This window comes from Carcharodon carcharias, chromosome 3 (genome assembly GCF_017639515.1).
Source record: "Carcharodon carcharias isolate sCarCar2 chromosome 3, sCarCar2.pri, whole genome shotgun sequence".
NCBI classification, from domain to species: domain Eukaryota; kingdom Metazoa; phylum Chordata; class Chondrichthyes; order Lamniformes; family Lamnidae; genus Carcharodon; species Carcharodon carcharias.
The window spans coordinates 30,813,590-30,827,267 of NC_054469.1; the positions used below are offsets into that span (position 1 = coordinate 30,813,590).

Sequence of the window (13,678 nt, forward strand, 5' to 3'; positions counted from 1 at the left end):
AAAAATTCTCATCCCTGTCTTAAATGAGCGATCCCTGATTTTTAAACAGTGACCTCTAGTTCCAGGTTCTCCCACAAGAGGAAACATTCTCTCCCATCCACCCTGTCAAGAGCCGTCAGGGTCTTAATAGGTCTCAATAAAGTACGGTTAATTAGTGCCACCTACTATTGCCATTTTGCTCTCGTTTATCTCCTTGAGACAATTCCCCTTGTGGTTCCAGTCTTACTTACGTTAACATAAGCACCTTTTCCAATGGGCACTCCACCCATGCCTTCAGCTGCCCTTGAGCATCAACTGTATTGTCCCTTCTATTCCTTACTGACATAAATCCACTCGATAACATTATCTGCCAGTATTGTGCCTATTTTACTTTTCAGTCATGACCCGTGGCTCCAAGCCAAAGTCTTGCGCAAGCCAAACATCTAATTTTGAATCATACAGCACAGGAGGCAGCCACACTCAACACACCCTCTCAGAGAAACTAGGTGTGGGTAATAAACACCGGCCTTGCCAGTGCTGTCCACGTCCCAGAAAGAACGAAAAGCAATCTCATCCATCACAAGGCCCCAAAAGTTTGCAAGCCAGGATCTACCACACCGTCCATCAGTCATTGGATTATGGATCACTTCTTCAATTTTTTATACTTTCAGCATTTATTGCTCCGCTAGCACATTATTGTTGGAAGTACGAAGGTAATATTCCCTAAATCGACACGACTGCTTTTCTTTCAATAACTGAAATATCACTTGAAAAGCTATAGGCAGGGTGTCAGGAGTATGTCAACACTGTCTTGAATTCCAACTCACCCAAAACTCTACCACTTGTATCATACTCCATACTAAACTGATTTCTGTCCTGTTACCTCCATTAGCTTGCCTCCTCCAAACACATTCAATTTCAAAATGCTTATCTCCCTTTTCAAAAGTCTTCATTCTACCTTCTGCAATCCTAATCAATTCTTGTCAACTCTCCATCCCTTCCCCTCCCTCTATCCATCCCTGCACCCTACAAAATTGTCTACAGCTGGCAGGGATCTCCGGGAATCGCATTCTGATATCTTGGAGGTCTCCACCAATGCCCTCTTGCTCAGAACCTGCTTGCCCATCCAAACCCATGGCCAGATCTTCCCAATTGTCCCTGCATCTCTTCTCAGCCCCACCGCATTGGGACTTTGAGGTACGTGGCAGGCGTTGTGCGATTGCAAATTTCCAGAGCGTCGCTGACACTCAGCAACAACGCTTTTGCCATTATTCTCCCTCCCTGCGCCGCCCCTTCCCAATGCAGGGTGGACATTCAGGCTTCTCGATAAAAGGATGAGAATCGGAGCGTACTGCACACTTAATTTATCACCGGATGAATAAAAAGGGCGAGGCGACAGAAGAGAAAATGGGGCAAAGCATAAAAGTATTTCATCAACTCGCTTTCCCTCAGTTTTCATCGAGTAATAAAATTTAGAAGAAAAAAATACACCCTTTAAATGGGTGAACTGATTTCAGGGCGAGGCTGCCATGTTCATGATGGCTGAGCAAAAGATCCCTCAGTATTACATAGAACAATAAATGAGACACGAGGTGAAGGGAGGGTTACCTTTATATACTGCTGAACCTGTGCAGGCTCAAATCCTGTGAACAGCACTGCTGGTGTCGATTCTGGTGGAAGCTTTTTTGATGGTGGCGGCAAATCCTCAAACCTGGTTAGACAGATGACTTGCCAAGTCAGAAACTGACCATATTGATGGGAAGAACACAAAACTATCCAGTTCATCTAACCCCACCCCCCCACAACCTGCACCGCCCCAATGTCGTACGAGGATCTCATTATCTTTTTCTCTCTCAAAGGCACTGAACGCTGCCAAGAATAGTATTCCACGGGCAGACGGCTGGATTACTGGGGGGAGGGAAATCACGGTCCACCTTGATACTGCCCTGATCTAATGCCCAAACATGCACACTTTGAACAGGGGTGAGTTGGTGACAGTAAAGAGTAGCGACCATGACTATTTTTTCTCTCCCTTACCCAGAGGCTAAATGCCAGCAAGCCAGGCTTCAGCATAGACAGGGGATCAAACCTGCAATCTTCGCAGCCGGCAAGATTAATTTCCTTTATCAACTGAGCTGTTAGAAATATACTTGGGGCCAGGGGTGTGGTGGTGGTGGTGGTGGTGGTTGTGGTGGTGGTGGTGGTGGTGGTGGTGGTGGTGGTGGTGGTGGTGGGGGGGGGGGGGGGTGCGAGACAGTACGAGTCATTTCAAAAACTTTCATATCTCTTTCCCTCTTACATTTTGTAAGTGAGGTGATGACAGAAGAATTACAAATTTAAGTTCTCCTGCAAGATTCACAGCTTTGACTTTGAATTTTATACAAAACCCGCTTATCTTTAAGATTGATGGGCCATGCAAATGGCTCTTCATGCAGCGCGTGCTGATTAACCGTGGTGGGTTGTTTGTATTTTATACAGGCACAGTGAATTGGAGCTCAAACGTATGGTACTAAAGAGCAGTTGGACTTAAAACTCGCACTCGTGATTTCCCAGTCAGCTCTCAATATCGGTCTGTCACTCACAGATAGGGCCACAGAGTTCTGGTGGCAGCAGGAGAGTGCTTGTGCCATCTTCTTAACGGAGGGTGACATGAAGTACCAGAACCCAAGAGGACAAATATGACATCTACCACAGGCCACAATTGAGAATTTTGCAGATGACACTAAACTTGGATGCATAATAAAGAGTGGGGAAGATAGTGACGGACTTTAAGAGGCCGCAGTCAGGCTGGTAGAGTCGGCGGAAATCTGGCAGATGAAATTCAGCACAGCAAAGTGAGGTGATACATCCGGCAGGAAGAATGAGAAAAGACGATACAAGTTAAGTGGTACAATTTTAAAGGGGGTGCAAGATGAGAAAGACCTGGGCATGTTTGTGCCCAAATCTTTGAAGAGGCAGGGTAGGTTAACAAAGCAGTCAATATTAAGTATATGGGATCCTGTGCTTCATGGAGGCAGAGTACAAAAAGTATCAAGTTACGCTAGCCATACATAAAACATTAGTTCTGTTCCAGCCAGAGCAGTGCATCCAATTCTGGGCACCACACTCTGTTGTAAGGTTGTTTAGACTCTGGGGAAGATACAGAAGAGATTCATTAGAATGAGAAAGGAGGGAATATAGTTATGTGGGTAGACTGGAGAAGCTGGGATTGCTCTCCTTAGAGCAAAGCATGTTGAGGAGACTTGATAGAGGTGTTTCAAATCATGAAGGGTTTAGATCGAGCAAGTAAAGAGAAACAGTTTCCAACAGCTGAGGGGGTTGAAAACCAGAGGGCTAAAGGGGATTGGCAAAAGAGCCAAAAGCAACAGGAGGGGAAACTTCCTTAGGTAACAAGTCAATCTGGAATGCACTGCCTGGGAGGGTGATGGGTACAAATTCAGTAGCAGCCTTCAAAAGGGGGCTGGATAAATACTGAAAGGAGAAAACAATTACAGGGATATGAGGAAAGAGCAGCCGAGTGGGACCAACTCGATTCCTCTTTGAAAGGGCCGGCCTAGATTTGATGGGCAGAACAGCCTCCTTCTGTACTGTACTATTCTATGATTCTAGTCAAAAGAGAAAAACAAAAGTACATTGTAGGCTGTTGCCTGTATCCAGCAGTTTCACAAAGTTGTGATCGTGCAGTATGCAGTACCTTACTTTTTTTAAAAAAAGTTAACGTGTGTACGTTCTATGAAATGGCAAAATAGAACTAAAGTTTTTAATCAGGACAGCGGGAGCTTTACAAGACAAAAATTAGGAGATTCACGTAATAGAAGTTGCTTCACATCAGTAATGTATTTCAGAGGGCACTTAAATCAAGAGTTAAGAATGACTACACGGCAAACCAAAACATGGACAATCCATCAATCATGCAGCCTTGACTCCAAATCACAACTGCTGTTGGCTAAGTTCATTAGCTTGCTTATTCCACATACTTTAACCCACAGGTCAATGTTAATAAATATGCAATTCCTAAAACAAACCTTTGATAGTAGACTCCTTACCTTGCTCTCTTTACAGGAGGCGGAAGGTTACATTCATTTTGCTTCTGTTTAGTTTGGAGACGTACATTCTGCAAGGTAAAAGAAGAGCTGAAGACTACAATATATCACCAAGGCATCCTCAGTGGGTTTACAAAGTATATAAACAGATCATTAGACTCAACAGGTCTATGCCACAGAGGCTCCACATAAGCCTTGTCCTACCATTCTTCATCCAATACACCAACCTTTTCTTGGATTCCTTTCTCTCCCATATGCTTATCTAGCTTCCCCCAGTTCCACATTCTCACCACCCTCTGCGTAAAGAGGATTCTCCTGAATTCCTTATGGATTTATCAGGGACTATTCTGTATTTATGGCCCATAGGTGTGGTCTCCACTGCAAAAGAAAACATCTACCCTTACAAACCCTTCCATAATTCTGAAGACCTCTATCAGATTACCCCCTCAGTCTTCTCTTGGAGATTGTTCAAATATTCAAAAATTATTGGGAATTCCACATCATTTGGTATCAATTAATAATTCTTAGTTAAGTCACAAAAACCAGAGCCAGATAATGCCTTGTGGCTCATCAAGTCAAATTGTGATTATTCGATCATGAGCTTTCCAGCCACACCACTATTTCCACATGCCTTCCTGAAAAGCTGAGAGATGCTGTTACAGGCCAAGTCTTAATTTTCCTTCTCAACAGATATTGGTCCAGCCTCCTGTTCAGGTGTCAAAATGCCCCAAATCAACTATCTTCTCAGTTCTGCACGTCCAATATTCTTTACTGGGGCAGTGGGGAGAAAGTTTTGACAATCTCTACCTCAAGGGGACAATCGAATTTGAGCTTTGCTTCAAAAAGTTAAAATGGCCCACTGGAGCTAGTTCATCCAGACACAGACTCGATGGACGGAATTTTCTATTCTCCCCACCTCCTGCGGCGGGACCATTGAAATCCCCATTCACATCAGCGGGACCAAAAGATTCCGCTGGCGTGAAGGGATGGGAGAATTTCACCCAATGAGTCAAATGGCCTCTTTCAGTGCCTTAATCATTGCATGACTCCAAATCCCCTCTCAGCACCCAACTTAAAATTTTAACCTCCTGAAAACTATTCAAAAGTGCACTCTACACTTTAGGTGAAGTCACATCTGAAACTTAGTAACTGGTTGCCTTAAGTGAAATCAATATGGACTCATTCATCGTGATTATGCAATTCAGTATGTTCACTTTTTTTTCTCAGTGCACTGAACACCAGAGATTTATAGACAAAGAGCTAAAATATTAATGGAGAACATTAATAACACCAACAACAAACAGAAGTATTGCTGAAAAGAGAAACATGATGCTGAAGCGTAGATTCCGTGATTGGACAACACTTGCTGAACAATCCTGAGTGTGCTAATAACTACACTAACAGCCAGTTTAAGATGTCAGTCAAGCTCGTAACATGGCTCATTTATGTCTGCTAGAAGCAGGGACCAGTCCTCTATAAATAAAAGGATTACGTTCAAGTCTTGCGCCTTTTTTGAACTACCCGGAAGCAAGGGGAGCCTATAGTTCTCCAGCGCTTTCTCCACGGCAGTACCTCAGCCAATCAGTAGATTTGCCAATTAATTAGCATCCTTTTCTCCTCTTGTATAAATTGTTGTGATCTTTCGAAACTTGGCATTCTTTCATTTGTCCTGATGAGTGCAAGCTTTGGCAATGCTCTTCGCAACAATATTCAAGCAACTGTTAATAAACAAGATCTTTTCTCAAGCCTACAAACAGCAATGCTAAGCAAACATTAGGCACCGTCTCATGACAATGCGCAGATTTAGCGTGGGTTCTGAAAAACGGCTGCAACATTTAGTTGCGAAGTTGGGAGCTGTGCTTAACCTGGCCTGTAGGGAAGTGGCCCAAGTGAGAGGGAGATCAATTAAAGGTTAATTGCTGAGGGAAGCAATTTGAGTATAAGTGTAGTTTAAAAAAAATCTCTCCTGAGCCATTTTTAAGGATTAAAAATATTAGAATTGAATAACTGAATTTTTGAGAATTCTGGGCAGCTGCATGGGTTCCTTCTTAATGGGAACAATGCCTCCATCAAGAGAGTAGATGACTGACAGGCAATGCATTTGGGAGGTTGAGATGTGATGACTTGACAGGGACGAAAAGTATTTTGGGTCCCATTTTCCACTTCCCTCTACTACAAGAACTGCAGATCCTGTTCTTAGTACTGCTAGATTCTGACCCTCTCCTACATTCCAAGAGCCCCTTCCCTGGCCATAGAAGTCCTCACCCCTCCCATAGCACTGCTAATACCAGATTCCTTGTCCCATTTCTCCTGGGGCCATTCTAATGCTATAATACCTGGTAATGTTACTTGGCACAAAACACTCCTTTTTATATTAAACCACAGGTGTAATCTATCAGCATCTTCTCTGGGATCCTCGATTATTGGAGTGTTGCCAAACCATGGCTTATACCGTGATTTTACTATGGGACATGGCAAGGAGGCAGGCCCTGAGGCTACTTCAACTGGAATGGGGATCGAACCCCGGGCTGCAAGTGTTATTCTACACCGCACGCTAGCCATCTAGCTAACTGAGCGAACCGGCTTCCCCGAACATCCTTTATTAAATTAAAAATGCTCATCAATTATGTGAGGGGCTTTGAAGTAATAAGGTAAAGTAAATATTTAGAATCACCTCTCCAGAAAAGCCCAAAGTTGCCCGCAAGGACAAATAATCCTGATCAACAAAACTAAAACCGATAATTTCCCCAATGACCATTCGCTTATTGCCTCTCCACACATCGCCTCTCTCAGGCTTACCATACTGAATTCACTGGCTCACTGGGACAAAGCCACAAGGGATTATAGCTTATTTTTAAAAAAAGCGAAATGAAGTCTGTTTTCAGGACAGGAAAATCTATGTCAGCTGACAGCTGTCTGACAAGGGTGGGCGTTGACAGCTCAGGTCCCAATTTCGATGGGCAACATTGCTAGGCTTACCAACGAGTGCCGAACTCGAGTGCCTGTAGCTCACAGGATTTCTGTCGATCCCTTGAACGTTCTATTGTTAAAATACTTGGAGCACAGCTACTAAGCCTTGAAGATTGCCGGAAAATGTTAATTAGTCAAGACCAGGGAGAAGGGGTAGAGCACCAGGCTTAGAGAAGGTTACAGATGGTCACTGCTTGCAGCCTTAACTATTTTATCCTGCTTCAGCACACCACCCCCTCTCCATACTTAATTATACTTGAGGTGAAAAATACATTTTCCTTAGGATTTTTTTTACCTCATGTATTGGAGGGATGAAATGTATCATTCGCAACGACATGAACAATCTCAAAATTCTAAGGTCGCTTACTGCTGCCTCAGTCTTACTTCATTATGGGCTTTTATAATTTAAACCTGCTGGCTATAAGCAATGCTGGAGCAGTGTGTGTGAGAAATTCAGTGACTTCTCAGAAATTCCACACCAAAAGGCTGTTTTGAGAATTACTGTGAGCTCCATGTGTGATATCGCCCTACTTATCTTCAAATCACGCAAACAATTGTACCAGCTCATTCTGCATCTGTTCGTAGGTACTGTTATTGGAACAATGCCAGGTGATGCATTGATGCATCTTTTGCCACAGGTAAGTTACTGCACAAAAGTGACATCATCAGGCTGGCAAGACACCCTGGGATAAGGGAGACAGCAACCTTATAAAACTGCTGACGTTGAGGACAAGAGGGCACAGATTTAAAATAATTGGGAAAAGCAGCAAAAACAATAGGAGAAAAAACTTTGTGGTGCAGCGAATGGTTAAGGTCTGTAAGTGCACTGCCCGAGTGTGTGGTGGAGGCAGGTTCAAATGTAACATTCAAAATGGGATTAAGACTCTCAGCTGAAAAGGAAGAACGTGCAGTGTTATGGGGAGCAGGCAGGACAATGGCACAGTGAATTTCTCATTCGCAGGGCCGGTGCAGGCCCGATGGGCCGAAAGGCCTCCTTCTGCACCGTAACAATTTTGTGACTCTAAGTACAAATTAACATTAGCACACAGAGGAATTTGCTACTTTCATAAACATAAACCTGTGGGGACAGAATATTTCCTCTGATGTGGTAATGATGGGGCATCTATGCAAAGTATGTAAATTTCAAGACTATTTGGAAGATGGGGGATTGGCAGGGTGGGGGGGGCTTTTTCCCTATTGTCCTGGGCAATATTTATCCCTCAACTGATATTACAGATAAACAGATAATCTGGTCATCATTGGAGTTAATGGGACCTTGCTGAGTGCAAATTGCCTGCTGCGTTTCCTACGTTACAGTGACTAATACAAGAAGCTTGGTACCATCCAGGACAAAGCAGCCCACTTGGTTGGCACCCCATCCACAAACATTCACTTCCTCCACCACCGATGCACAGTGGCAGCAGTGAGTACCATCTACAAGGCTCCTCGGACAGCACCTTTCAAACTCACGATTGCTACCATCTAGAAGGACAACGGCAGCAGGCACATGGGAGCACCACCACCTGGAAGTTCCCCTCCAAGTCACTCAAAATCCTGACTTGGAAATATATCGCCGTTCCTTCACTGTCGCTGGGTCAAAATCCTGGAACTTCCTCCCTAACAGCACTGTGGGTGTACCGGCACCACATGGACTGCAGTAGTTCAAGGCGACAGCTCACCACCACCTTCTCAAAGGCAACTAGGGATGAGCATTAAATGCTGGTTTAACGAGCGCTGCCCGCATCCCAAAAATGAAAAAAAAACACTTCACTGGCTGGAAAGAGCGGTGGGACCTTTCGAAGTCAAGAATAGCACTTAACATAAAATTAAGTCCTTTTTTTTTTGACAGGTGCTGCGAGGTACAATATTTGCTACGGAAAGAAGCACCTTGTTTTTTTCAAATTTAAAACAAGCTGCTGAACCAGCCAAAAGGCTACATGCTTGGGCTATTGGAGTTAGTCCAAAGCCAAGGGACCACAAGGGGGAACTGAGTGAAAGAGGAGAAAATACACAGCGGCAGTTCTTACTCGAGGTAGAGAGCAATTAAACACTAACGTACCATCAAGAGCTCGGGCGAGATCTTCAGCGGCAACCGCCAAGCAGCTGAAAACAAAATTGCAAAGAATTTCACCAAATTGTTATTTGCAAATGAAACAAAAGTCGTAGAACTTAATATCCAAATCTCGGTCTTTTGAAAATAAAAATCTATTACGCGCAAGTTGACGACAGAGTAAAATGGGAAACCGTTGGAAATGTAGAGTAGATCATTCAACACCTGAACAACATTTTGGGTGGGAGCTCTCAGCCAGGTTTCTGGCCTGCTACATACATCCAACTTTTTTCCGTTCAGTGTTTTCACAAAAAGAATGGAAAGAGGACAGATAACTTCATCGCCTTTTCAAAAATAAGGACACTGCCTTATAAGTATTAGACTTCCTTTTAATTTGGAAACAGCTTCAGTGCAAAGAATATTGCTAGATTGACCATCACACATTCCTAGAGTGACTGGAGATGCATCTGAAAGGTTTGGGTTTTTCATTAATTATGGTCAAAATAGGAGTAGCTGATTTAACGTTTTCATTAAGAAACAAAGTTCCATCAACAGGAACATGAGCTAAAGAGAAATCACAAAACCTAGACACCAGAAACAAAACAGTTAAGTGCTGGAAATGCATCACATGTTGGTCAGTGTTCCATGAATGGGTTCGGATTGGAACCAAGTGTGGATTTCTAGCCTTTTTTTAAAAAAAAAAATCAACCATCCACTGGAGTTTTTTTCAGGAGCACCTCTGGAAATTCAAATGAACTATTGGTTTGGATTGTAATTTGGTTCAGAAGAACTCAGCCAAACCTCACAATTTTACTCACTGGCCTGTAAAGAACTGCAGTAAAAGTATGTGAATTTGTCACCTGGAGGTTGATATACAATACCTAAAAGATTTGAAATCAGCTGCGGATTGGGTGCAAGAGGGTCCTGGAGGTTGAACGCTGTGTAGCGACTGTGCTGAATCTGCCGTAGTGCGTCAAAGTTCCCGAGGAGAATGTCACAGAGCCACTGTGCATTCACACACGGTATCCTCCACTCCTTTGCCTTCTCATATTTCAATCCAATGGGTCTGTTCTCAAGACAAGTCACCGGGAAAGTAAAGTCAGTTCACTTTCAAAAGAGGCACAGGAAGCAGCGATTTCGACAACACCTTCCAAAGCCGCGACCCCTACCATCTAGAAGGACAAGGGCAGCTGGATACAGGGGAGCACCACCACCTGCAAGTTCCCTTCCAAGTCACTCACCATCCTGAGTTGGAAAATTATCGCCGTTCCTTCACTGTCGCTGGGTCAAAATCCTGGAACCCCCCTCCCTAAACAGCACTGTGGGTCTTCCGACACCACAGGGACTGCAGCGGTTCAAGGCAAGCAGCTCACCACCACCTTCTCAAGGGCAATTAGGGATGGGCAATAAATACTGGCCTAGCCAGCAATGCGCATATCCCGTAAATGAATAAAAGAGATCTCACCACATCAGCATCCCGCCCATCCCCTAGACCCACTCCACAATTCATAATGGATTTTAGAATTGTATAAGCAAGTCCATGTAAAACTTTAAACTTCACAGCAGGATACCAGCATCAGACTGGGGGAGCGTGGATTCTCAGCCATGTCTGGGGAGGTTCTGCACCGATACCTGCCGATGGGGGTGGGAGGTGATGGGGAAAGGGGATATTTTAGGGTGAGGCAATCACAAGTTACTTTGGATTGCTCACACTCTTCCACTGAATATAATAAACAGGTACGATGGTGCAGTGCTTATATCTCGGACTTGTAGTCCAGGAGGGACATGACCTGGATAAGTAATCCTGAGGACGGGAGTTCAAACGTCACCATGACAGGTCAAGCATTCGAATTTTGCTTTTTCAATAAGGAAAATCTGCAAATAAAAGTCTCCGTTCAGTGGAAGGGACCGTGAAGCTGTCAGATGGTCGTTAAAAACAACCCCAATTTGTTCACTGCCGTCCTTTAGGAATGGAAACCTGTCACCCTTACCCACAGAACAGCCAAAAATAAATGAGCTACCAACATTAATCTTGCAGACACATTATTGGAAAAAGCTGCCAAATATGGACAGTACAGCTCCTCACTTGGCAACTTCCTGAATGTCATCAGTAAGAGCCAGGTTAAGAAGTTTCCAGGAAACAGATGTGGAACAGGTAGAATATCTGTCTTTCAGGCTTGCTCCCAGCAAAATGCCCACCACACAGAGAGTCATCGGCATCCAAGCTGGAAGTTTGTTTTTGGAAATAAATAACTATCTGTATTTTAAAATTGCTTCAACAATAGGCATAGTTACTTGAAGCTCTTGTTGTTACCTTGAAAGCATGCAATTAGCCACTGGTCGTTACTGCATTATCAGAGAAGGGCCCTTTTTATAGAGCGAGCCTATGACAAACGCTAACAATATACATTACCTGCTTGTTTGCTTGTAAGCGTGCCCTGATTTTCATCGCCCTGCCATTTGCGGCTGTGCCTCCTGCTGCCTGAGCCTGAAGTTGTAGAGTTCCCTCCGTAAATCTGTTTTCCTTTCCTCCCTTAAAACACACTGTAAAACCCATATCATCGACCATGCTCTTGGTCACCTGTCCCTAATGTCATTCTATCTGACTCAATGCCCAATGTTGTGTGATAACACTCCTGTGAAGTGCCTTTGGCTAGCCGACTTCCCTAAGCCACTACATAAATTGTTGCTGTTGTCCTAACAAAGGCAGCCGTACCTTGTTGATGGCCAGAGTGTGCGCCAATCAGTACCAAAGATCAAATTCTTAGTACGAAAGTTCTGCAGGTGTGAGCATCCGAAAATCAAGCAGTGGAAAGGGGCCATTTATCTTTGTGGGTTTGGAGTTACAATCAGATCGGCCATGATCTTATTGAATGGCGAATGACCTACTCCTGCTCCTAATTTGTATGTAATCTAACCCTATACCTGCCAGAGGGTCTGAAATCTCATCTCAAAGCAAGAGGTGCAAATTTAAAGGGACAGAAAAAATAGACATTTCAGTTGGGGAAAACTGGCACGTTCTCATGCCTCACAGGATTTGGAGACCACATCCAGGGTACTGCCTACCAGCAACACAGTGATTTCTTCTTAACTCAGCCAACTGAGTTAATTTAGATTCAACAGGTGTCCAAATTCTTAAAAGAAACTCAAAAATGAGAAAATATATATCAGACTTGAAAATACACACATCGATCCCCTATTTAACAATAACACCTACAAACAGGAACTTAAATTCTGATGCAACTTGAATACGAGTAGGAGACTTTTAAACTTGAAACAATGCTGGACCAGGAGCCAAATAAGCACAGGGGGTGAGCAGGATTTGCTGTGGAGTAGGGGCATAGCTGTTGAACGCAAGCATATTCAATAGTAAGCTTTCAAGTAGGAGTCTGATAAATACTTGAAAAGGGAGAAAAAACAAAATTGCCGGATATTAGGAAAGAGCAGCGAGAAGTGACAGTAATGGGAAAGCTCTCTCAAAGATCTAGTACAGTCATGGTGGACCAAACAGCCTGCTCCTGGGCTGCATAATTTAATGATAGAGTCAGTCACAAGGCTACAGGATACTGAAGTTTTGCAAAGGAATGAAAACAGTAACAAAACATCAATAACAACAGAATCTTGAGCCATCTTCCCAACGTGCCATCTTTTGTCATGTGCTTCTCCTGATGAGATTACTTAAGCGATTTTTAAAATTGTTAATCTGCAGGAAAGATTACTCTAAACAAACATCCCTGCCAAGTATTAATGAAGTCTAAATCCTTCCATTGAATCTTGAGTTGTGTGCACGCAGCTACAGAACAAAAGCTAGCTATAAGGTCATTCACAACAGTAGTAAGCAGGAAGAAATATTACAGGCTGGCTGTTTATACATTAACGAGACAGCAGCAGATGGTCTGCAACAGTTGGCAGTTTTTGTTTGCAAGCAGCCACCGGAAGACAACAATTGAAGAAAGGAGGGTTTTCATTCTTTTTGGAATGAGAATGTGCCCCCCAGTATCACTGGAGCATTTCAAGCAATACAGCAAGAACGCAAACATCAGGTGATGCACTTGTCATACTTTTCAGCTACAACAGACATGTCCTTCTCCTACTCTCGGAATATGCCCTTCATGTGTCATCCTATTTCCCCACCCCCACTGTCAACAACTGTGAAGAAAGGATGCACAAGAGATAAGAATCTTCGGCACAAAATGCGGAGGATATATGGTTCTTAGTCAGCATCTGCTCTAAGCTCTGAAGTAAATGCAGAGAAGTGTTTTTGACTGCCAGTCGTTCTTGAAGCATCTGTCTTTTCTTAACACATCCCAGTTTTCACTGTGTGCGCTTTCTTTCTAAGGCTCTCAAGACACACGGTGTAATGACTGCCAGTATACTGTTAACTATGAAGTGTGTTTCCCTTCCAGGTGACAGTGAAGAGTCCTGCAGTTGGACTCCAACCCAGCTTGGGAAGGATAAAGGTGCAAGACCCATCGCAGCAGACTCCCTCCTCTCTGCTTATGGTCGTGGGCCATATACTAACATTACTAATATTCTCATCCTTGCATTCAAAGCTCTACATGGTCTCACCCCCTCCCTACCTCTGCAATCTCCACCAGCCCATGATCCTCTGTGGTCTCTGCCTTCCTCCAATTCT

General features: G+C 43.7%; 1 protein-coding gene across 2 annotated transcripts in view; it reads right to left on the reverse strand.

Annotated features, from left to right (window-relative positions):
* paxip1 (PAX interacting (with transcription-activation domain) protein 1) overlaps nt 1-13,678 on the reverse strand; it is a 115,502-nt gene that overhangs the window by 15,429 nt on the left and 86,395 nt on the right. For both annotated transcript variants that reach the window (XM_041184866.1, XM_041184868.1), the window contains 4 exons: nt 9,924-10,108; nt 9,052-9,095; nt 4,026-4,093; nt 1,588-1,690 (listed from right to left, as the gene is read on the reverse strand). In XM_041184866.1, coding sequence (XP_041040800.1) covers nt 1,588-1,690; nt 4,026-4,093; nt 9,052-9,095; nt 9,924-10,108 — 400 coding nt within the window. The remainder of the gene's footprint in view (nt 1-1,587; nt 1,691-4,025; nt 4,094-9,051; nt 9,096-9,923; nt 10,109-13,678) is intronic.